This window comes from Spea bombifrons, chromosome 3, assembly GCF_027358695.1.
Source record: "Spea bombifrons isolate aSpeBom1 chromosome 3, aSpeBom1.2.pri, whole genome shotgun sequence".
Taxonomy (NCBI): Eukaryota; Metazoa; Chordata; class Amphibia; order Anura; family Pelobatidae; genus Spea; species Spea bombifrons.
Genome location: NC_071089.1, coordinates 121004684 through 121029335, shown reverse-complemented (window position 1 = coordinate 121029335; position 24652 = coordinate 121004684). Strand labels below are relative to the sequence as shown.

Below are 24652 nucleotides of genomic sequence, written 5' to 3'. Positions count from 1 at the left end.
TTCGCTCGGTTATAAGAAAAAAATCATCCAAACTCATAAACGAGGTCATCGGTTATTCAGACCCCGGATCGGTGGCCCCCTGCCTACTGAGCCTAAGGGCTTGTTACTCACTCCCGCTCCATCACGCTCCCGCTCCATCACGCTCCCGCTCCATCACACTTCTGCTCCCTCTCCATCACACTCTCACTCCCGCTCCATCACGCTCCCGCTCCATCACACTTCTGCTCCCTCTCCATCACACTCTCACTCCCGCTCCATCACACTCTCGCTCCATCACACTCTCACTCCCGCTCCATCACACTCCCGCTCCATCACGCTCTCGCTCCCGCTCCATCACGCTCCCGCTCCATCACGCTCTCGCTCCCGCTCCATCACGCTCTCGCTCCCGCTCCATCACGCTCTCGCTCCCGCTCCATCACGCTCCCGCTCCATCACGCTCTCGCTCCATCACGCTCTCGCTCCATCACGCTCTCGCTCCCGCTCCATCACGCTCCCGCTCCATCACACTCTCGCTCCCGCTCCATCACACTCTCGCTCCCGCTCCATCACACTCTCGCTCCCGCTCCATCACACTCCCGCTCCATCACACTCCTGCTCCCACTCCATCACACTCTCAAAAACAGTGCTTCGGATTCCCCCCCCCCGGGGTCGTCTTATATTCAGACTTTTTTCTGATTATGATTGACAGTGTGGGGGTGGTCTTATAATCGGGCAGATGAGGTTTGTCCTTATTTATACGCCCCCTGACACCCCCTCCGCCGCTCCGTGCGATTAAAGGCCAAGATGGAGACCGTGAGCGCCGTCTACGCATCGAGCTGGAACTTTTCGCATCTTGGGGGGAAATGGCGCTTTTGGTTAATTTACCCTCCCCCCCCCCGCCGGTAGGATGCCGCGCGGCCGCTGATGCAGATCGGGATCGTTTCATTAAAATGCCTCCGCTTTATACGATGGGTACGTGTGTAAACGCTTTATATGTGAACACGTTATAAATTATACAGAGCTGCTGTCATATAACTTATACATCGAGGAAGGGGAGGAATAAATATCCGGGGTCTATACTGCAGGGTAAAAGCTGATTGCTTCCTTGGCCCTGGAGAGAGGAAGAACTAAGCCGGCCCCCGTATAATGTACAGTGAAATATAGTTAAATCACCGAGCCGGCCCCCTATATAATGTATAGTTATATCAGTGACCAGCCCCCCTGTATAATGTATAGATAAATCAGAAGCCGGCCCCCTGTATAATGTATAGATAAATCAGTGACCGGCCCCCTGTATAATGTATAGATAAATCAGTGACCGGCCCCCTGTATAATGTATGGATAAATCAGAGACCGGCCCCCTGTATAATGTATGGATAAATCAGTGACCGGCCCCCTGTATAATGTATGGATAAATCAGAGACCGGCCCCCTGTATAATGTATGGATAAATCAGAGACCGGCCCCCTGTATAATGTATGGATAAATCAGAGACCGGCCCCCTGTATAATGTATGGATAAATCAGAGACCGGCCCCCTGTATAATGTATAGATAAATCAGTGACCGGCCCCCTGTATAATGTATGGATAAATCAGAGACCGGCCCCCTGTATAATGTATAGATAAATCAGCGAGCCGGCCCCCTGTATAATGTATAGATAAATCAGTGACCTGCCCCCTGTATAATGTATAGATAAATCAGTGACCTGCCCCCTGTATAATGTATAGATAAATCAGTGACCGGCCCCCTGTATAATGTATGGATAAATGAGAGACCGGCCCCTATATAATGCATAGTATTGGCTGGCTGGCCCCCCGGGGTCGCTTATTATAGAAGTTCATGTCACTCACCGGCCCCCGCACCGCGTCTCTTATCCGCGGGGCAGAGGGGGCGCCGTGGCCTCCACCAAAAGGGCCCCCAGTGCTGAATATAAAAATACCAACTGCTTGTTTCACCTGCAAATCCCCCCCCCCAAGAGCCTCCAGCGTGCCCCCCCCTTCTACCCAGAACCCGCCGGCAGATCGGCCCCATCCGGCCCTCGTCTAGTCGCCCGTTTCTCCTGCTGTAAAGACTCAAACCTTAATCAGTCGTTGGTCTTGTCTTAGATTCAGGAGCGGTATGTCTATCCCATGCATGTTTAATCCCCTCACCGTATTACCCTCTACCACCTGTGCTGGGAGGCTGTTCCACTTATATACTTCATAAATCTCTGCTGTGATATTCAGCATTTACCCCTTCCGGAGCGTATCTGTGCCAAGTGAGAGCTGTTTATTGCACCTCCGTCGTTGGGCTCTAAAGTCTGGCCAAGGGTTCTTTGCAGCGAAATCTGTATGTTTATAAGAACCTGGCACGCATCAGCAGGAGCGTTTCCCTTCGGTTTCCATGGTGACTGCTCCGTATTTATATTATAGCATATCTACACTTGGGACCCGGCACCCTGACAGGCGCAGACTTCATAATCTAGAAGGTTTGGGAAGAAATGTCTCGAGTTTCCGCGGGGAAACAGCGAACTTGAGGGCAAAAGAGGTTTTTGCCCACAACAAAGATGGCGTCGTAGTAGCGCGGATGGCCGATGAGCCCGTGCGTACTTTGGTCAGAGTGGACGCGCACGGGACTGAGGCCGCCGCTCCGCGCATGCGCTCTGTGCACCGGCCGCTGTACTGCGCACTCCCGCAGGTTGCAGACACTCTCTCTTGCACATGCGCAGAAGAAATTCCCCCTGCTTATTTTTTTTTACCTTTGGATACTTAATATTACGGCTGGAGGTGTGCTGATCTGCAGCAAGTGGGGAGCAGGTAAGGGCAGTGCATATTCGGGGTGCATGGGGGGGTTATATACATCTGGGCCTGTGAACCCCCACCCCCTATATAAGAACTGCCCTGCCCCCCCCAATAAGGATTACTCCTTTGCCTCTCTGCAACACTCAACAACTGCCTAACTCCTTTCACTTCCACACTGGGACCACCCCCTGCCCCCACCAAAAATGGCAACATTTTCCTGCCCCACCCCCGACTGAGACCACCCCATGCCCCCCAAAAAATGGGAACATTTCTCTGCTGCCTCCCCCCAAAAATGGAAACATTTCTTAGCCTTTAGCAGCGGTATTGCTCCTCAGCCTTTCACCTGCTAGCACTGGGATCTCCCCCTCTCTGCCTTCCAGTAATGGTATGACCCAAAACTTTCCCAACACTAGGACCAACATTTGGGTCAATCCTTTGCTCTCTCCAACTAATACTGCCCACTTATAATAGGACAACCACTCCCTCAATACTGGCCCCATGCCGATACGCCCTCGGCCCTGGGGCCGCCCATCTCCATGCACCGCTAGGCTCCGCTGCTACCACCAACGCTTGGGCATCACCTCCTCCCGGTACTACATTATGTATCTGCTACTTTCTTCAGGGACATCCTCTGCACCCTTGGCGAGAAGGGAGCGTATGGGTTCTTGTATTATAGCCATTAAGACAGCCCCGGAGATCGCAGTCACAAGATAACCCCGAGACCGTTCTGGATAGAACGTTATTATAGTTGATGCCCCTCTACAGAACCATCTAGAAAGAGTGACTCACAAGCTACAGAAGGATGGAAACCTTTATCTTAATTAATAATTAGACTATATTCTCATTGAGGGGTCATGAAGAGCTTCGTTGATTTGCCGGGGGGGGCCATCTCGCTTCTCTGATGACTTCTCTCTATATATTTCGGGTTGGAGACTCATATCCCCCCTCCTCCTGTATCGTCATCTTCATCACAAATGGAGGCTCACCTCATGGGAGACTTGGCTTTGGCGGAGAGTTTCCCCCAAGGATCTGGAGATTAAATTAGGTGGCTTCACACTTCCTCCTGGTGCTTCAGAAGAGGTGGGATCCATTATCGATGGTAACAGCGATAAGATGGCCCATCGTCCTCCTCGAAGGGTGGATCTGGTTCTCGCCCCATTGGTCTGCGGACGTCCACCTACAGGGCAGGAAGAGAGAGGGCAAAACGTGGGAGAAACGTGTCAGGAATGAGAGGAGATATAGAAAGGGTCGGGCAGCTCGGGATTGTAGGAACCGCCAACGAGGGGCGACTGCTGGCCAAATAAGGAGTGGGGGGTTTCGAGTTTTCCCCCGGGCACAAATGTCAGGGCAAATGGACAGTGCGGAAGGGGTGAAAGGTGGTAGGGTGAGGGCACTTCGGGAGAGGCTTGATGGATAATAAGAGGACATGGCAGTGCTGAGGGGATGCCGGGAGACACTGAAGTAAGGAGAGGAGTGGGAAGGGGACGGAGGGTGACCATAATGTCCCCTTATTGTTAGGCGGTACCCCAGCTTGGGGCATCAGATATGGAACCTCCTGGGAGACAGTGACGGGGAAGGTGGGGGAGAGACGGCGAGTAGGTATCAAAAAGTCTACTTTGGATTAGAGAGGAGAAGCTTTGGCAGAAGTTCCCGTTACCCGCGGCAACGCGTGCCTGGAGGAGGAAGGGCGGGAGGCTACGCGTGTTGCTACCGGGCCCCTCGGAAGAATGATAACGGGAGTGGCCTCCGGCCTCCTGCATCTTCTCACGTATGACAGCCAACTCTCCATCCAATAAAGTGCGGTCTTCTGACGGGCTGCAAAACTCATACATCTTTCATCGAGGCCTGTGTCCGCTTAACCCTTTGTGTATGGTATTGTACCCCCCCCCCCAGATCTGGCTGAATAAATGAACCCGCGTGACTATATTTCCACATTAAATTACGTGACATGTATGTGTGAGAAACTCGCTCTGTGCGTGTATCACGGGAGCAGCCGCCTTCTCTTCCTGTTCTCAGGATCTGCGTGATTATTCCTCCCCATTAAACTATTTCTCCCCCTGCTGTTAAGGTGCTGATTCTTCATAATAATTAAAATGGGTTGAAAATAGTTTTTTGTGGCGTTGCTCTGTATGACCAAGCGCTCCGGCGGTGGATGAAGACCCCTCGGAAGCGGCTGGCGAGTGTGGTCCGTGGTGCGTGGTTTCTGTGCTGCGATGCCTGAACGGAGCCCTCGGCATTTTATGAAGATGGGGTCTTTTCACCGGGTCTTATCGCGTCATGCTGTCACTCAGCACTTAGGCTCCGCCCAGTGAACGGCAGACCGTAAAGCGAGACCTGTTTTCCGGAATAACGTAGCATCTTGGGAAATAGGTCAGACCGATGTGATGTAATATATGGAGGAGGAGCTTTGGAAGAACGGCAGGACTCTGTTGCTAAGCAGCTCCAGTATCTCGACAAACCTTTTTATGGAATGACAGGGAGCTATACAGTAACCTATACACAGGCACCCCGCGGATGCCAGCAGATCGGCCCCATCCGGCCCCCAGCTGTAACGACTCAAACCTTAATCAGGCGTTGGTCTCGTCTTAGATTCAGGAGCCGTATGTCTATCCCATTAAATAAATCCCGCTCTAATTAAATGTTTTTTTGTGTTTTTTTTTACCTGGTTTAAATGATTTTGGGGTTTGGGAGCCACATTGAGAATGTAATATCCGACACAGTTAAATGTTTAACCTCTTCAGGGCCGAGGGGTTTTTACCCCCCCCATGCCGCGTGTTATTTTGCCAGTTTTCCCTTATGTGGGTCTAATTTCCGCGTCCTTTTTTTCTGAAAAAGTAGAGCTTTCTTTTGAAACCATAGAAACAAACAAAAAATACTAATAGTGCTAGTTGGTAAAAAAAAAACAAAAAACAACAAAACAATAAAAAGCTAAACAAATATATGTTTTTGGCAATTTTCTTTAGGGATCTCGAGTATTTGTGATGCCTGCCTGTGATCCCTGAGCTCACTCTATGAGTTTTTATTTATATTTAGTTAAAAATAACCTTTTTTTACTTTTTTTTTTTTACTTCTTGATAAAAGGAGTCAATCTTTCTCACTCTCTTCCCTCCGCTCTCCCCTGCACTGTGATCAGCAAGCACGGCTCCATAGACTTGGATTGCTGATCGCAATGCGTGCAATCGGACAGCAGGGGGAGGTCAACCGGAGAGCCCAACAGCCCCTGCCGGGGATATCCTGTCCCCCTGTGACGTTCCTTATATATATATATATATAGGGCTGTTACAAGCGATCAGCAGGACGCCGGTGATGCTGGGGGGGCTTTAGGCTGTCGGTAGACGGGCTGATCTCTCGTGTCCCTGCCACATAGCTGTCGGTCCTAATGGGCTTTTAAGCACAGTCATAATGAATAAGGGCTGATGGTCAGTGGACGCTGTAGGACATTGCCAGCCCCCTGTAAGAGGGTTTTTGGGGAGGAATAACCCCGCCGGCAGCGCGATGGTCCTGGATGTGTTCGGGTAATGGAGTTTTCTTTCTCGTCCGCAGAGCGGTGGTGTAACCCCCTTTACAGACAGAGGCAGACCCGGTGCCATGGATGCCAGCGTCCTCCCACAGCAAGTCTCAGTCCGGGTACGACAGCAGTACACGCCATAACCGTGTGTATACCCCGGCGTGCTGCGCTTCATACGTGTCACGTGTCTCCTGCCAACCCGCGACTCCCCCGGGATGTGAAATACTTTATCCTATACCTGGAGCTACAACCCTCCCCCCCAGCGCTGTATACAATAATATAACCCCCCAGCGCTGTATACAGTAATATAACCCCCCCAGCGCTGTATACAGTAATATAACCCCCAGCGCTGTATACAGTAATATAACCCCCAGCGCTGTATACAGTAATATAACCCCCCAGCGCTGTATACAGTAATATAACCCCCAGCGCTGTATACAGTAATATAACCCCCAGCGCTGTATACAGTAATATAACCCCCAGCGCTGTATACAGTAATATAACCCCCAGCGCTGTACACAGTAATATAACCCCCAGCGCTGTATACAGTAATATAACCCCCCAGCGCTGTATACAGTAATATAACCCCCAGCGCTGTATACAGTAATATAACCCCCCAGCGCTGTATACAGTAATATAACCCCCAGCGCTGTATACAGTAATATAACCCCCAGCGCTGTATACAGTAATATAAACCCCCAGCACTGTATACAGTAATATAACCCCCAGCGCTGTATACAGTAATATAACCCCCAGCGCTGTATACAGTAATATAACCCCCCAGCGCTGTATACAGTAATATAACCCCCAGCGCTGTATACAGTAATATAACAACCCAGCGCTGTATACAGTAATATAACCCCCCCAGCGCTGTATATAGTAATATAACCCCCCAGCACTGTATACAGTAATATAACCCCCAGCGCTGTATACAGTAATATAACCCCCCAGCGCTGTATACAGTAACATAACCCCCAGCGCTGTATATAGTAATATAACCCCAGCACTGTATACAGTAATATAACACCCCAGCGCTGTATACAGTAATATAACCCCCAGCACTGTATACAGTAATACCCCCCAGCGCTGTATATAGTAATATAACCCCCAGCACTGTATACAGTAATATAACCCCCCAGCGCTGTATACAGTAATATAATCCCCCAGCGCTGTATACAGTAATATAACCCCCAGCACTGTATACAGTAATATAACCCCCAGCGCTGTATACAGTAATATAACCCCCAGCGCTGTATACAGTAATATAGCCCCCAGCGCTGTATACAGTAATATAACCCCCAGCTCTGTATACAGTAATATAACCCCCCAGCGCTGTATACAGTAATATAATCCCCCAGAGCTGTATACAGTAATATAACCCCCAGCGCTGTATACAGTAATATAACCCCCAGCGCTGTATACAGTAATATACCCCCAGCGCTGTATACAGTAATATAACCCCCAGCGCTGTATACAGTAATATAACCCCCAGCGCTGTATACAGTAATATAATACCCAGCGCTGTATACAGTAATATAACCCCCAGCGCTGTATACAGTAATATAACCCCCAGCGCTGTATACAGTAATATAACCCCCAGCACTGTATACAGTAATATAACCCCCAGTGCTGTATACAGTAATATAACCCCCAGCGCTGTATACAGTAATATAACCCCCCAGCGCTGTATACAGTAATATAACCCCCAGCGCTGTATACAGTAATATAACCCCCAGCACTGTATACAGTAATATAACCCCCAGTGCTGTATACAGTAATATAACCCCCAGCGCTGTATACAGTAATATAACCCCCCAGCGCTGTATACAGTAATATAACCCCCCAGCGCTGTATACAGTAATATAACCCCCCCCCCCGAGCTGTATACAGTAATGTTGGTTTTATCTCATTTGGTTCCAATAAACCCCCTTTATCTCCATCTGGAGCCGTTGCTGTCAGTCGTGTTGCTGTCAGTCGTGTGATATTTTGGGTGATTTTCCCGGCTGCGGTAAGGATTTGGAGTGAGACAAAAAGACAGAAAGATTTTATGATGTGAAAACTCTCGTTACATTCAAACAGAAAACGAGAAATATTAATAAAAATCTTACATTTGTTTATTATTAATTAATTTATTGATTTTCTCATCTATGTTACGTAAAATGCAACTCAATCCGTTCTCCGCTTTTTCCTCAAACGTCTCCACTGTGTCTTGGGAGTAAATTTTATGCAAATTAAATTGAAATTTGAAAATGAAATAAAAATTTAATTGAGTGGGGAAGTGTCGTAATACCCCCCCGGTGTGTCCCGATACCCCACCCCGATGTGTGCCGATACCCCACCCCAATGTGTCCCAATACCCCACCCCGGTGTGTCCCGATACCCCACCCCGGTGTGTCCCGATACCCCACCCCGGTGTGTCCGATACCCCACCCCGGTGTGTCCCGATACCCCACCCCGGTGTGTCCGATACCCCCCCGGTGTGTCCCGATACCCCACCCCGGTGTGTCCCGATACCCCACCCTTCTGTGTCCCGATACCCCCCCAGTGTGTCCCGATACCCCACCCCGCTGTGTCCCGATACCCCCCGGCTGTGTCCCGATACCCCCCCGGTGTGTCCCGATACCCCACCCCGCTGTGTCCCGATACCCCCCCGGTGTGTCCCGATACCCCACCCCGGTGTGTCCTGATTACACCCCTCCCCAGTGTGTCCTAATACCTCAACCTGATTTGTCCTAATACCCCACAGCGGCATTTATATGTTAAAAACGTTTTTTTTAAAGCGATTCTGGAGCAAAATGTTGAAATTGGTATTATCTATGGAATCTTCCTGTTTCTTGGACAGTTGGCTGCCGTAGTGATAAAGATATTCCGAAAGCTTTGCCCCAGAATCACCCCCCATGCGTAACCCAGTAAGGATATTTTGCCCCGGCCGCAATAGATTATACTAGTTTGGCAGCGAGATGTTTTTATTATATTAATAACCGGGGTCCTTTTCTTAGCGCTGTTGGGGGTCTTCTTCCAGAACTTTAGGCCAGCTCTGGAATTACTTTCATGGATTGGTTGACTCTTGAGGGATTTGAAGCCCCCCGAAGGATTTTATTTGTCCTACCAGTAGACGTCTTCTGCCCCCATACTGCCAGAATTGCCACTTACGTAAAAAAGCATTTGATGAGACCCCAGCTATAAGTAAAAAAAGAGGTAGAGACTCTGATCCATTCCACCGCCATTTGGATCTGGTTTTAATGGCGGCTGCTTTACCGACCTAGGCTCTGGTGACGTTCCACGACGTGGCCGCTTGCTTCTCCATGGAGGAATGGGGTTTGCTGGAGGACTGGCAGAAGGAGATGTACAAGAACGTCATGCGCGAGATCCACGCGGCTCTCCTGGCCATGGGTAAGAGGTATTGTAACTTTTCGCGTGGTTGGGTCACAAGCTCTGGTCTGCCGAGTGTTGAGTATAACTGGGTAAGCCCACCTGATTTAGTTTGAGGCCAGCATTGGCCAGACCAGTCAGAACTTTGGCCAGAACCGTGACTTGTTTTTTTCTTCGTTTGAGGTGTGATTGCGATGCCCGTTCCATGGAATGGGAATGGCTGCTCTGGCGTAGGATCTGTTGAGTTAAAATCTCTACCTCCTCAAAATAGGATACACAATTCTGAACCCGGAACAGCTGCTGCGGGTGCAGGAGATAAAAGGTCCGGCGCAGCGCGGTGACCAAGCGAGGAACCCTAAGAACATGCTCACGGCAGGTGAGGAACCAACCCCGTCACCCTCAACGCAATCTTCCTGGAAATAACTCTTTAGTAATGCGAACGTTTTCCCTCATTCCTAAACTTGTGCGTTCCATCAGATAATGAAAGGTTTATTAGGGTTTGCTTAACGTGCCAGTAAGCTGGATGTTTTGTAGGACAGCTCCATCATACCCTTCAGCCTGTACCGGGAAGCTCCCAAGGAGAATACACCTGTTCCACCACAGAGCTCACACACCCATCGATGCTGGACTGGTATTTTTCTTTTGTTTGTTTCTGTACCCAGGTGCCCCCGTCTTTAACCCTGACATCTCCCTGTGGATCCGGGAAGTGGTGGAGGAGGATTTCGGCGGCTCCCAGAAGCCAGAGCAGCCCGCCGCCTCGGAGAGCCCCAGCTCAGGTGTATTATACGGGTAGATAATTGGGCTCTTCTTCAGGCAGGTGATTCCACACAGATAGGAACGCACGTTCACAGCTCGGTACATATCCGTTAGTGAGCAGGCGCTAATGTATGCACAGAAATGCCCCTAGTATAGCTTTTGTGAGGTGTGGGAAAGGATACGGGGCAGGTAGTCCGGGGAGTCCGGGGCTCTACAGCATGCAGAAGACACAGAGGGACGACGCAAGGTCCCAGACTGGCCGTTACCCCACAGAACGTAGTGAATACCCTCTGAGATCTAGCAATCCCAAACACGGGATAACGCAGAGAAGTTCTGAACACTCATACGGAGCAACAGTTACAAAACACGTCTGACACGTGTGCGTGTCACTCTGATACCCCGTGTCTGTGTGTCGCTCTGAAACCCCGTGTCTGTGTGTCGCTCTGAAACCCCGTGTCTGTGTGTCACTCTGAAACCCCATGTTTGTTTGCATTGACTGTGTCACTCTGATACATGTGTCACTGATACTTTGTGTGTGTTTGTCAGCTACGAGTATGCGTGATTGAGGGAATGAATGAGTATCTGTGAATGAGGGAGTGAATGAGTATCTGTGAATTAATGAGTGAATGAATGTTTGTGAATGATGTTTGCGGGAGCGGGCGGGATTGGACACATAGGTTGCGGGAGAGGGCAGTAATGGTCAGATATTCAGCGGGAGCGGGATTAAGAAAACAGTCCCGCGCAGGGCTCTACTTTGTGGGTTTGTGTATTGTTTTGTGTGTCACTCTGATACCTTGTGTGTTTTTGTGTTGGCTCAGAGCTCCCTGTGGTTAAGCCAGACCTATTCTTGCGAATAAAGCCGGATGAGTTGGTGTTTGAAGCTTGTCCCGAGCCACAACCCCAGGACGGAGATAGACCGGACAGTAAGTGGCTTTCACGGTAAAAGCGACAAAATACCGCTCGCACACCATGGCCGCTCCTCAGCAGAGCAACTCGCTCTGTGCTCACGGCTTGGTACAGACGATGTAGACTGGAGACAATATATTTTTCCGTCCACAGGTGACACGGCTATGGGATCAGGTATCTCCGTGACCATCGACGGAGATGCTGAGCCCTTCTGGCTGAACGTCCAAGAAACAGATCAGGAGGAAGACATGAGAGAGGAGCACCCGGGTGGGTATCTTCACTTCTGTCTGGAAACGTCTAAACACCGTCACGCTGAGTGGACCGTGGCGTACCTCTCACATCTAAAGCAATATAAAGTTTCCAAAAACAAAACAAAAACTTATTAATGCAACCCTCCAGCCTTAAAATTCAAATATTGTTTAAAAAATGAAAAAATATTCTTATTTATTATTTTTTTTTAGAATTTTAATGAATCCCCAATCTCTTTACGCTCTGTCTATTCCACATTGCGGAACCAAAGTCAAAGCTGGAGACGGGGACAAAATAAAATGAACTTCCAACTCCTTCTCTATAGGGGGCATCCAAGACAATTTCGATCCTTATTTACCCGCCTGGAGGCAGGACTCAGGGGTTATACGCCCTTTTACTTTTCTATCCAGCTGCTAGTCATCTTCTTCTTCCCATGACTGTAGCTCCTCTGCCTTCTTCTCGGCAGGTGAACCTCCCTCTCGGAAAGTGTTTAGGGTGGGTTTTACATACCTGGCTAACGGCAGTGGGGACAGGTAACGGTCTCTATGTTAGGACATGGTTTTAAAACCTCACCACCTAAGAGGATGCACCGTCCTTTAAAAGCTGTCCAAGAGATAGGTTAAAGATGACCGTTCATGGAGGATTCCAACAGTTTTTATTTGTAATGAGAATGAACCCGGCCATATTTATATGTGGTGTAGCTCCTGAAGAGGAGACACGAGGCAAGAACTACACATTTTAGGGCATTAGGGTACAACCTCAGGTTAGCGCTTTGCTAAAACACAGGGTCCTTGTAGGGTCTGTTCTGATCCTTTTATCTTTACTTAGAACCTTATAAAGCCACAAGGTAAGATAGTATGTTCCAAAAACCCCAGCAGGTGGGGCTTCCGGCATCAAGATGTCTCCAAGAGCCTCACACATTGCCTTCCGCCTAATCGAAGCTTCTGCGTGCTAGCTTTTTAACTACGCAGCTTGAATCATTACACAAGGATGTCCATCCACTTCTAGTTCAAGTTACAAAACCTGCTTACAGCATTCCGAGGTCAGGGTTTGAAAGTCCAGTCCTTGGTCCTGCGCTCAGCCATCATCCAAGAGGATAACCCTCAACCATCTGCACCGGCAGCCCAAGCCTTGAAGATGAGGAATTTTCCATAGAGTAGGATTCACTGCCATACTCTTTTGCTCCTCCGCGATCTAGATTTCGAAAACGACATTACATCCAAAAAAAAGCAGGTAGACGGGTCAAAATTCAAAGGTTTGGGTCGCTAGAACAGATGTAGATCTTTGAGTTATAAAGAACCATGGTGTTGATGGATGGAGAGTCTCAGGCAGACCAAGCTCCTCCAAAATGTCCTCTGTGAAGGAATCAATGAAACAGAAGACTTAAAGGATACAATTAATTCACAAGTTAAACCCACAATGGGCAATGGCGCTGGCAGAACATGAGGCTTGGGAAAGGGCTTTGGGAGCTGCTAGTAAGTCAGACCCCTTGCTTCATTAGTGTAGCCCCCTCTATAGAGTTCATACTAGAGGCAGATGGTCCACGTCTTCCACCGGGTGACCACCTCGTAACTCTTAATTGTCTGTCTTACATTTTACAGATACCGGCTTTTTAGGCAGCCCCACCGAGGACTTCCTTCCAGACCTCCAGCCAGATGTCATATTAGAAAACGGTTCTCACACGTTCGAGGAGGAGTGGGAAAACCCATCCCCCATACGACTCCCCCGCCCCGGCAAGTGCCGGTCCCTCTTTGGAGTGGAGCGGTCCGTGTCCCAGTGTGCGTACGACTTTACAGACCCCTCGAGTCCTACACCCGCGAGGGCGTTCCAGTGTTCAGAGTGCCAGCAGAGCTTCAGCGAAAGCGAAACCCTGCTTTTACACCAGACGGCCCACACGCCATGGACTTGTGAGCCACAGATAGACGGGGGGGGAAATTATATCCGACCGATGTCTTCAGCCACGCTGGTTGGGGGATGTCCGGTTATTCCAGCCCCATATATATGTGGGGACTGCGGGAAGGGCTTTTCTAATTCTTACAAACTGAAAATCCATCAGAGGATCCACACAGGAGAGAGGCCCTACAAGTGCCTCGTGTGCGAGAAACGCTTCCACAAAAGTGCCCACCTCAAGGTCCACCAGAGGACGCACACTGGGGAGCGGCCGTACGGGTGCCAGGTGTGCGGTAAAAGATTCACAAAGTCCTATCACCTAAAGGTCCATCTACGGACGCACACGGGAGAGAGGCCATACCAGTGTCCTGAATGCCACAAGACCTTTAGCGTCAACTCCCACCTCACCGTCCACCAGCGGACTCACACAGGGGAAAAACCCTTCGTCTGCTTCGAGTGCGGCAAGAGCTTCCGTCAGAAGACCAGCCTCCTCGGCCACCAAAAGTCCCACCAACGCATAGGGGAGCGGAGGAAGCTGACCTGGAAGACTCTTTGGCCCGAAAAATGATGCGTGTTGCTGCTCATTAATCTGCACTTTAGCGTTAGACGTCGTCACAGACCCCTCCAAGATGGTTTAAGGCCAGGACAGAAACTTATGAGACTACAACACTGGCCAAACCGCGTGAATGAGCCGCGAGAACACGGAACTGGCCAACGCAGGGTCTCCGTGGCTTCGCGTTCCCAGCCGGTCCGCTTTCTTGTTTGTCTAAAACTTTCCATCACTTTTTTTGGGGGGGTTGTTGTTTAAAGCCATGCCATGTTTTCAGCCATGATCTCCACCTTTTATTGGTAGAACTTTATAAATTTGCATGCAGCGGTTGCTTCCAAAGAGTCATTTAGAGGATAATTTATTGACAGGCTGATGTATTCTTTTAGCTGATTCAATCCTGAAACTCGCATCACTTCCTGTAAATGGACCCTCCCAGAAGATGGCTTCCATTGTCCACAGGAGATGTCACCAGAAACCTATATTTCAGTGGGTAGAGTCCTAGAACCTGAACTGACTTCTGCTTCCATCCATAAATACCCTCCCGGTTCACCTCCACCTGAGCCGGGCAGGGCTTTTCACAGCTATGTTTCCACATTTACCTAGACATAATTCTGCCTGTTGACGCCAGTTGGCCCATTTTTACTTAATTCATTAAGACCGCTTTATGAACAGGTTTTCCTGAATTACTTTTCTGGGTTTTTTTTTCCTATGCTACTTCCAAAGGAAGGCTATTCCAGGTATCTACTACCCTTTCTGTGAAGCAAAATATTCTCACATAACGTCTCAGTCTTCCGCCCCCTAACTTTAAACCCTAACCGCTAGCTCTGGTACTCTTTCTTTTAAGTGACTTTAACTCCACGTCATGAATGGTCGATTCCAGAAGCTTCTCCTGCAGGAAGGGCAGAGCCAGCCCTGTACAAGGTATATTATAATCAGCAGGCGGACCCCAGATATCTCTTTACATTAACTATACATTATCTAGGGCACAGCTCAGCCCTTCCCACAGGAGAATCTCCCTGGGATTGGCCTTTCATCATGCGCAGTGAAGGCTGGGAGAGGATAACGGTGAAGTCGCCTACATCTCCGTGGCTAATGATTCCGCCCCAGCCCCCCCCATGCGTGAGACTGTGTTGTGTCCTTTGTCAAGAGTATAATAAATCTGACATATTTGTACCAAGTGAGACGTCTCGCCAGCAGCCATCAGCCTCCTCCTTCCCCGCGGAGACCCCGATCTTCATCCCGTCCCCCGTATAACCTGATTTACGCTGTCCTGGTAATGGCTTCCCGTAGAAGATACCTGTAGGTATGGTTCCTGCTTCCACGTTATCCGGTTTACCCATCGCTTTCCCAGCACCTTCACCCCAGTGCTTCAGCTGTCTTCTGTAAAACGCGTGGTGGGCTTCCTTCCGTAGGACTAACCTATCCGTCCCGTAACCGTCTGATCTCATATTTCTCCTCATGTTGTGTTTATGTTTTAGCACCCCGTTTTTTTGTTGGCAGCCTCCCCGTCCCGGGGCTTCTGGGAGGGGGGGGCGTTATGAGCTTCGGAATGCCAGCTCCCAACGCCCGAGCACCATACCTGAATGGCTCCCTCCTCTGGGGGAGTGGCTTCATGTAGAGGCTGGGCTAGCTGCAAATAGGGGATGGGCTATGATAGGGAAAGTGGGCGTGGTTAAATACTGCCCGCCCCCTGCCTGGAGAAATAGGAAACCGACCAGGAGACCTGGATGGCAGTGCTTCACCCGGAGACTCCAGGTCAACCCAGAGACGTCAAATGAACTTCAAACGAGGAACGTGATTGAAACGCGAGATTCAAATAATAATAGTTATAATGATACGTCCTTAACCAAATATTCTTGCCTTCAACATTTCTATTTTCTGCTCTGCGTCCGGACTACTGAAGCTGGAGCCATCCTGACCTCAATCTCACCCACAGGCGATCCAACGGCGCCTTTTTTATGCTACGAGGAGAACACCGTGGCTATTAGACACATTTCCAGAGCCGGTATTGTTCCGCTCGGAGCCGCTGGAATCACTGAATCGGGGAGCCGGTCGGCACAGATGGAAGATTCCGCAAAGGCCATGGAGGTGAGAGTGCGAAGGATTTGCCTCCAACATCGCCAGCCCTGTTCCAAGGAGGAGGCGGAAACTGAAAATGTCAAAGAACGGGCGCGGAGGACGCTAAACCAAAAACCAAAGGTTCCTAGAGGTCTTATGAGAACGTTTTCCACATTTCCGCTCCGTCAAAAAGTCGCATGGAGATTATACGCTACGAAGCAGGACTTATCGCAAAGAACTCGACAAAAGGGGACAATACAAGGACATCGCCACCTCTCCCAGGGAAAATAACATCTAGAAATAAAAGATAATAATAATAAAAGATAATATGCAAGAAATGCGTGGTCAGTCCTGCATAATGTATAGTTAATATGGGGGGATTTCACCAAATGATCCATACATTACACAGGGCCAGCTCGGCCCTTCCTGCAGGTGAAGCTCTCCAGGGTCAGCCCTTTATCAGTGTTGAATGCACTCACAAAGAAAGCATTGGAGAAGGCTCATCGAGAATCACCGTGGCTTCAGATCTTCTTAAAGTCTGGAATATATATAGACGTACCCAAACGGTGCAGTGTCTACGAATCACTTTCAATAAACAAAGGTAAAAAACGTATAAAAGAGATGGCATAACTCTAAGAGAGACTTTAAAGTGGGGGTGCGGCCTATATTCGAGGTCTGGCGCCCGGGACATGCAGTTCCGGGCGCTGGGCAGGCAGCAGGGTTAGGATGCAGATCCCCCGCAGCGCTGCAGGGGACTCGTATCCTACTCTCTGATACGCTCAGACAGCCTCCCCTGCCATCACTTCCCACGGGGGGAGTCCCGGCATGGGAGATTATCTAAGCGCATCGCGCAGACGTTCACCGGCTGCAGCCATGCGAGCGTAAACAGCCTCCACTGCCGGCACGTCTGCACGATGTGCTTTAACAATCTCCCACGAGGGGAGTCCCGGCACGGGAGATTGTTAAAGCACATCGTGTTGACGTGCCGGCAGCGGAGGTTGTTTACGCTCGCATCGCCGCAGCTGGTGAACGTCCGCACGATGCGTTTTACCTCTGCCCCCAAGACTTACCAGAGCAGACTCCCGGGTGCCTTGCGGGGCCGGCGGGGGACATCTACGCAATACGCGTATACAACTTCCGGTGCCGGCACTCAGCGGAAGTGCCGGCACCGGAAGTTGTATACGCGTATTGCGTAAATGTCCCCCGCCGGCCCCGCAAGACACCTGGGAGTCTGCTCTGGTAAGTCTGGGGGGGGGGCAGAATGGCAGCATATCTCGGGGGTGGGGGGGCAGAGTGGCAGGATATCGGGGGGGGGCAGAGTGGCAGAATATCTCGGGGGTGGGGGGGACAGAGTGGCAGCATATCTATAACAAAACTTTTTCTTTAAAAAAGCACCAAACTTTTAGGGTGCGGCCTATATCCGAGCCAATACGGTATATTCCAGACTGTAAGAAGATCTAAAGCCACGGTGATTCTCGATGGGCTGTCTCCAACGCATTTAACACTGATATTTATCACCGTGCACTTACTTATTACACTATTAGCTTTTTTATTTTTTCCCACGTTTCTTGCGCCTCATTTTTGACATATCTACTATATCAACACTTGTGAGGAGTGCGTTTACGTGTAGGAGATATAAATATTTTCTTCATTTATTCACGTGATCGGTGGAAGTTTTTTTATATTCAGCCCTTTATCACGCAGCGAGGTCCGTGAGATAACGTTTCAACTTCCACAACGCCCCCGCGTACAGCTTAGTGAATAAAGCCCACATCTCATCACCTGATGCATTTATAATGAAAATTTTACCGGACAAAATCCCATTTTATGAGGAAGCTGGGTAGACGTTGGCGGACACACGGAAAATCTGCCCCTTCACCCCGAGACTGGGGCAAAGATCCATGACAGTTCCCGGGCATGGTAATAAGGCACAAACCGGGTGGGCTGCCTCCGGGTTATATCTGCCTCTGCTGCCGACCGCTTTGCCGGAGCTCAAATTGTTACCCTCTTTGGTTTTTCGCAGCACCAACAGAGGCCGCAGCGCTGTACAATGCGGAGAACACACGAGCACCTCGTTGAATGCAGTAATGCAGGCCGGCTCCCGCAGCACTCCCATTAATGATCATGCAGTTCGCTCGTTACCCGATCCCTCAGCTAATTAATACAGTAAGTGATGCCGAAATTGACACGTTTCCCTTTTGGGTGAGAAGGGGTTAAACCGAACTAGCGACCCGGCTGGGACAGGATGAGCCCCGAAACGACGATCAGGGTTATTTCCTGTCAAATGATCACCGAGCTGTTGTCCGAGTTCTGCGCACGCGCGGCGCATCTGCCAGTACTCGCCGCTGACACACCGTTGAAGTCTGCGCATGCTCGAAAGGAGCACGTCGGAAGGGCGCGCACTGCGCAGACTCCGCCCCCAACCACTGAACGCATGCCCAGTAGGGAGAGTTCGCATCGGCCCAGTGCCGCGAGGAACTGCTGCTTCTCGCGGGATTTGCTCACTTTTGGTTCCGATTGTTGTGGCCCCCGGCGTGGCGGGGATTGCATCATACGGCGCGTTTCGTCACGGGCGCTCTTGTTAGACCATGTAGTCCGGGGCCCGTTATTATAAAGAAGAGCTCGTGATGTTATCGTTCTGAGGCAGTTGAGGTTTACTGCCGGCGGGGTGTGACGTCATCTGGGTGCTCCTGAGTGGCATCATAGGGATGTGACGGATCCTAGGTGGTCTCGGCCTTTTTCTATCCAGTGTCTGAGTGCCGGTGGATGCCGGTTTCACTTCCTGTAAGCAAACGGTGATTCATGGAGCACCAAAGGATAGCGGAGGAGCACAGCACGATGGACAACAAGAACACCCTGAAGAAGACCAAGTTCGACCTCCGCATCATCCACTCGTACCTGGCCAGGGTCTGCGAGGAGAGGGAGCTGCTAAAGATCCCAGTGGAGGAGCTCGATGACCACCTCGCCAACTTCATCTGCACCCACCGCAAGCAGGACGGCTCGGAGTACGAACCGGGCACGCTGCGCGGCATCTTGGGCAGCCTGGACCGCCACTTCGAGAGGTCGGGCTACCCCTACGCCATCTACCGATTCAAGGAGACCATGTTCCAGAAGACGGTGAAAGCCATGAAGGAAAAGCAGAGCTACCTGAAGACCATCGGGAAGGGAAACCACCCCAACCAAGCGGAGCCTCTAACCGAGCGGGAGATCGAGCTGCTGTACTCCACGGGGACCATCGGGCTCCACAACCCCAGCGCTCTGCTGCACATGCTGTTCTTCAACATCGGTCTCCACTTCAGTTTGCGGACCATGGAGCAGCACAACCTGAAGTGGGGGGATATAACCCTGAAAGCTGACTCCAGGGGGAGGAAGTACCTGGAGCACATCAAGAAGCTGGCTCCCGGCAGAAGCTCTGGGAAGCTCCATCCCAACCAGACCATGAGAATGCAGATCTACGAGAGCCCGGAGCAGCCGGAGAGGGACGTGGTGAAAGCCTACGAGAAGTACTCCGTGGAGCGACCGGTTAAGATGAAATGTAAGGATGCCCCCTTCTACCTCACCCCCCAGCCCGACTGCCGACCGGGGTACGCGTGCTGGTTTAAAAACCTCCCCATGGGGGAGTGCAGGATCCGCAGCATCATGAAAAACCTAAAGGCGGCCGCGGGGCTGTCCCCCGAGAAGAAGATCACCAACCACAGTCCCATGAAGACATCCAACGTGATGGGCAACGTCCTATCTCTGAGAAGCAAGACCCGGCGAGACCGCCGCTCCATGAACAACGGCAGCAATGGCCATGCGTCGGTGAATGAGGGTACGTAGCGGACGGGGGCCGGGTGGTTCGTCTGAACGGCCCCCTGGTCTCCTCTTTGTTGTTTTATATGGATCTCTGTGGCTGGAGCTCTTAAGCTGGAGCTGAGCTGATAGATTGAGTTCAGCTGCACCTGCCGGCTTCCATGAATGGTCAGGCTGTGGATTGCTGTCTGTTCTATTTCAGGGGGACGTCTTGCGAGTCAGTACAGCTGCCCCCGCAGGCATCTGCCGCTTCCGGTGCCGTCTCTTTAACGGGTGATTGACTTATATAAAGCTGCAGCTGTTTATTCCGCAGAGGGAGCTGCAGCTTCATCTACCCGACTCCACATTACTCTATGAAAAGCAGAGCCCAGCGAGCTTCTGCTTCATGGAATAGCTGGGGTCGGGGCTGTCATCAGGCGAGGGGCCCCCAGTACCTGTGTATGGGGTCCCGGGCTCCCTCATCTGTTACCCCTTGTGGCCCGCTACCCGTGTCTTCGGCAGCAGGCCCGGTGCTGTCCAGCCCCCCTTCCCCCGGGGCTGTTCTCATTGTCCCCATTGTTCTCTTCCCTATTGTTAAGTTGATGTTTATGGTCCCGGCAGCTGTTTGTAAGGATGTGGGGGGGACCTTAAGAGCAGGTAATTGAATAGCTAATGCTGGCCCTGCCACAGGCTGCCGCCAGACCTGCTTTCCATGTTAATGTTTAAACGCCCCCCCCCAAACAGTTGGGTTGGGTCTGTGGTTAATAAGTGGCAGCGTTTTGTAGGCCTCGTTCAGGTACGTGTGATATTTACCCGGTGTTTCTGTTCCTCCTGGGCACAGATCCGGACTCCTTCGGCCTCGATGACGTTTCGGATGCGGACGCCCAGTACGGTAGCCGGAGCGGCGCGTCGCGCAGTAGACTCCCGCGTTCTAGGCTCTGTTCATCTGGCTTCAGCCTCAACAAGAAGATTAAAGATGAATGGGACATGGAGCCAGAAACCCCCCTGAGCCCCGGGCCAGATTCTGGGGAGAAGAACTTGTACGAGGGTCAGGTGAGTCCTTCTGGCGACTGCATGAAATCTGCACGTTGGTCCTAACCCTATACTTCAGGTACAGCTGATCTCATGGGGCAATTACGGGGGGGGGGGGTCGGTGGACAATAACCGTCATGGTGGCCAAGACCCATGGACCCTTCACCCAACAGCCCCCCCGCCCCCGCTCCCGCTCTGTGTGCACGCCAGGCATCGTATCCTCTGTCATACTGCCCGGTGCGGCAGCTAAATGCGACTACGCTTTGATTGGCCCGTTCCAGGTGTCGGTGGCGTTCCACGACGTGGCGGCCTACTTCTCGGCCGAGGAGTGGGGTTTGCTGGAGGACTGGCGGAAGGAGCTGTATAAGAACGTGATGAAGGAGATCCACGCGGCTCTCCGGGCCATGGGTAAGCGCGAGACGATTGGGGCTTTCCTTTTTTTTTCTTTGTTTTGTTTCGGGGCAGAGGATCTTCCCTCGTTTTTTGGGGGGGGTGGTTCTACAAATGTAACAAATGGCTATAATTAACGCACGCGCCGTCTCCTGCCGCCAGGCTACACCATAGAGAATTCAGACGTTCTGCTGAAGATTAAAGAGCGGGATCCTGGCAGAAAGAGCCCGAGCGAGGACAAGTCTGCCCCGAGCACCGGTAAGCATGTCCACCACGTCTCTTCCGTGTGTTCTTTACCGTGACCGGTCGTGTCGGAGCTGGGATTGGCTCCTGTTAGAGGAAGAACGTACTTTATTGTGTGTTCTTGGGTTTCTAACGCGACGAGCAAAGCAGGGGGCTGTAGATGCGGGCAGAGCGTGCGCAGGCACTCGTTTTGGGTTGGGGGTGACGTTGAACGACGCTTGTGGCTTGCGGTGTCTCTTTTCGCTCAGGAAGCGCTGACCGTCTTTTTTTGTTTTTCCTCCCCGGAAGGCTTCAGCCCGGATATCTTGCTGAGGATTAAGAACGATGACGTTTCGGACTGGAAGGATTTGGAGGTGCCGGAGAAGGAGGTGGAGGAGATGGACACGTCAAGTTCCAGTGAGTTCACGTAAAACCTGGGGTGATTTTATCTGTGGCCACGAGCTCTGCTCTCAGATGGGGGCAGACATTTCTGACATGCCGGGGCAGATGAGGAATAAGTCTTCTGACGCGTCTGCCCCTGATACATCACCCGTGGGGTAGATCGGATACGCGCAGGAACGGGCCGTGTCTGTGTGACCCGTGAGCGCTTGTCTGTTTGGGTTGAGTCCTCATTGGTCTGCTGCCTCTCTCCGCGCAGGTCTGCCGGTGTTTGACCCGGACCTTTCCTTGTGGGTCTTCCGAGAGGAGCAGGATCTGAGTTCTTCCGAAGATGCGAAGGACCAGGTGCTGCCCGGTGATCCAGGTGCGTCTCCAGCAGGACGTTTCCACATCCACTTCCTTCTCGCTCTCTCTCTTCTTGGTCTTTTTTTCTCTAGCGTGAGCCAGGTGTCCGCGCTCCCTGTCCCTGCTTGGCCCTCGTAGAATTATTCTGCTCCCAGGAAGGATCTGGCTGTTTGTTTTTTGGTTAATTTGTTGCTTTTCTGTCGCGCAGACGAAGGAGCCCACGCTTTGCACTCCATCCCCTCCCCGTTTAAGGAGCCCGCCCCGGACATGTCCACCATGTACAACCCCATCTACTCCGAGGTTCCCCGTCCTGGAAAAAGGAAGAGGCGCCCTCCTCAGAGAAGGAGCACCGAGCAGAGCCGGCACGCGGATGACGGGGGCCTCGCCGACTGTCAGGAGGATGCCAAGCACCGGCTCGTGTGCCAGAACCCCGGCCTGCTGGACCAGTCGGACTGGATGCCCCACGAGAAGGTTTACCAGTGCGACCTCTGCGACCGGAGCTTCAGCGACCGGTCCATCCAGGTGAAGGCGCCCGTGCCGGGGATGGCCCTCCCGTGCCCTCAGTGCGGCGGCACCCTTAACCTGCACCCCCTCTTTAACCGCTCCGCCTGCACCGAGATCGAGGCGAACTTTGCCCAGACGTTCCGCTTTACCGACGGCCCCGGGGATTCCGGTTACCCTCATCCCATGCAAGGACCGGTGGGGTGAGCGCGGAGCGCCGGCCGCCGCGGTATCCACACTGGATTTTATTTATTGACTCTTTTTTAAGGTTTTTAACTCCGTTTCCACCAAAGCCGAGCGGATTAAAATGAGCTGAGCGTCGGGGGGGGGCAGTTACTTTCCGCCCCATCCAATCCTTGCACAGTGGACGTTCCCAAAACTTTCCGGATGCTTCTGTGGTCGCTCAGCCCGGGGAGACTCGGCAGCGCGAGAGTCCGTGGCTTTGGGGGGAATTTAACTCTTTAAACTGTTTTTGGGTCGCTTGTGATGATGCCGCGATGCACAGAGGCTGAATGAGAGCTTCTGCCCCTATCTGCCCCCCTCTTGGGTAATTCTCCTTCCATCCCACGGCCCCCCTATACTTTTAATAATCGTTTTACCCCTGCCTCCGCTCGAGCCCAAACCGCAGATAGATAACGGCCGCGGATGGTTTTAGCCCTACGTGCCGGGGCAGATAATGATGCATTTTTAATACAGCGGGGGTATTAAACATGCATGGGATAGACATACGGCTCCTGAATCTAAGACGAGACCAACGACTGATTAAGCTTGAAGTCTGGGCAGGCAGTCTAGCCGGGGGTCTGCAGACGGGTCCCGTGTTGTAGCCCTTGGGGTTCTTGGGGGTGGAAACCTGTTTGGAATGGCCGCGCTCTGAGCTGCAGGACTTGTTCTGAAGGATCCAGACATTCGGCGTGTATGGTTACCGGCACAGGCAGGGTTTGTGCCTTAATCCTCGCTCTTCCCAGAGTCCTCTCTTCCCCGGCCGCTTCCAAGGAGACGGGGGGGGGGGGGGGGCCAGATCCGGAAGGAGGGGAGCAGTGATGTCTGTAGGCCGTCCGTATGGGCCGGTTTATGGTGGTCTTCCCACAGCGTGTGCCCCGCGGTAGCGTGTGCCCCGCGGTAGCGTGTGCCCCACGCGGTAGCGTGTGCCCCGCGGTAGCGTGTGCCCCGCGGTAGCGTGTGCCCCGCGGTAGCGTGTGCCCCGCGGTAGCGTGTGCCCCGCGGTAGCGTGTGCCCCGCGGTAGCGTGTGCCCCGCGGTAGCGTGTGCCCCGCGGTAGCGTGTGCCCCGCGGTAGCGTGTGCCCCGCGGTAGCGTGTGCCCCGCGGTAGCGTGTGCGTGTATCCCGCGGTAGCGTGTGCTGTCCTGATGTTTTTAACGTGTCGGCCGTAGACGTCGCCTTGTTTTCCAGATGCTTCCGGCTCCTCGTAACGGTATAAGGTTACCCGCGGAGGGGCTTGGCGGGCTCACCGCCAGACTTCTTACACTTCTCACAGCGGAACACCTCGGCCAATGGCCCCCTCTGACCCGCTGGAAGCCTCCGGGGCCCCCTCTGACCCGAGCGGTTACCGTGGCCCTTGCAAACACCCCACGTCTTGGAGATAAAACCCTTTAGTGCCTTTTTCCTTCGATATCCTGCGCATGCTTTAGCCCCGCCGGACCGGCCACAATACGGTTACGTTGGTACAGCCGCCCTTTTCGCGTGGCGGTCCCGGGTTGGCCCCCCGCTGTTTGTTTTCACTGCAGTCAGGGAGAGGTTAAATGGCTCTTCTCAGTTGGGCGGCGGATCTCTCACCCCCAGCAGTTTTTATGTAGCGGAGTAAATGTGGTTCTATCCCTTTAGACGTCGCCGGTCTCTGCCGGTGGAAGGCTCGGGCGCCCCGGCTTATCCCTGTGCCGTTGGGTGACAGACGCTATGTACACATACAGATATATCGCCCTTCCCG

The 24652-nt window shown here is 52.0% G+C and overlaps 2 protein-coding genes across 2 annotated transcripts; both read left to right on the top strand.

Annotated features, from left to right (window-relative positions):
• Positions 1-2545: 2545 nt before the first annotated feature.
• Positions 2546-14329, top strand: LOC128484644 (zinc finger protein 135-like). Its single transcript, XM_053461114.1, has 8 exons — positions 2546-2774; positions 6303-6386; positions 9534-9660; positions 9911-10015; positions 10302-10415; positions 11214-11318; positions 11455-11568; positions 13152-14329. The coding sequence occupies exons 2-8, from the start codon at positions 6348-6350 to the stop codon at positions 14006-14008; spliced, it is 1461 nt and encodes a 486-aa protein (XP_053317089.1). The 5' UTR covers positions 2546-2774; positions 6303-6347; the 3' UTR covers positions 14009-14329.
• Positions 14330-18850: 4521 nt separating this feature from the next.
• LOC128484207 (uncharacterized) lies at positions 18851-23015 on the top strand. Its single transcript, XM_053460527.1, has 8 exons — positions 18851-19859; positions 20342-20476; positions 20661-20872; positions 21133-21259; positions 21404-21499; positions 21773-21874; positions 22122-22226; positions 22416-23015. The coding sequence occupies exons 1-8, from the start codon at positions 18851-18853 to the stop codon at positions 22913-22915; spliced, it is 2286 nt and encodes a 761-aa protein (XP_053316502.1). The 3' UTR covers positions 22916-23015.
• Positions 23016-24652: the final 1637 nt, after the last annotated feature.

Coding starts and splice junctions, on each gene's coding strand:
- LOC128484644 (XM_053461114.1), top strand. CDS start 6,348: ATGGATGCCAGCGTCCTCCCACAGCAAGTCTCAGTCCGG. Junction 6,387..9,533: donor CACAGCAAGTCTCAGTCCGG/GTACGACAGCAG, acceptor TTACCGACCTAG/GCTCTGGTGACGTTCCACGA. Junction 11,569..13,151: donor CATGAGAGAGGAGCACCCGG/GTGGGTATCTTC, acceptor TACATTTTACAG/ATACCGGCTTTTTAGGCAGC.
- LOC128484207 (XM_053460527.1), top strand. CDS start 18,851: ATGGAGCACCAAAGGATAGCGGAGGAGCACAGCACGATGGACAACAAG. Junction 19,860..20,341: donor CCATGCGTCGGTGAATGAGG/GTACGTAGCGGA, acceptor TGTCTTCGGCAG/CAGGCCCGGTGCTGTCCAGC. Junction 21,500..21,772: donor CAAGTCTGCCCCGAGCACCG/GTAAGCATGTCC, acceptor CCTCCCCGGAAG/GCTTCAGCCCGGATATCTTG.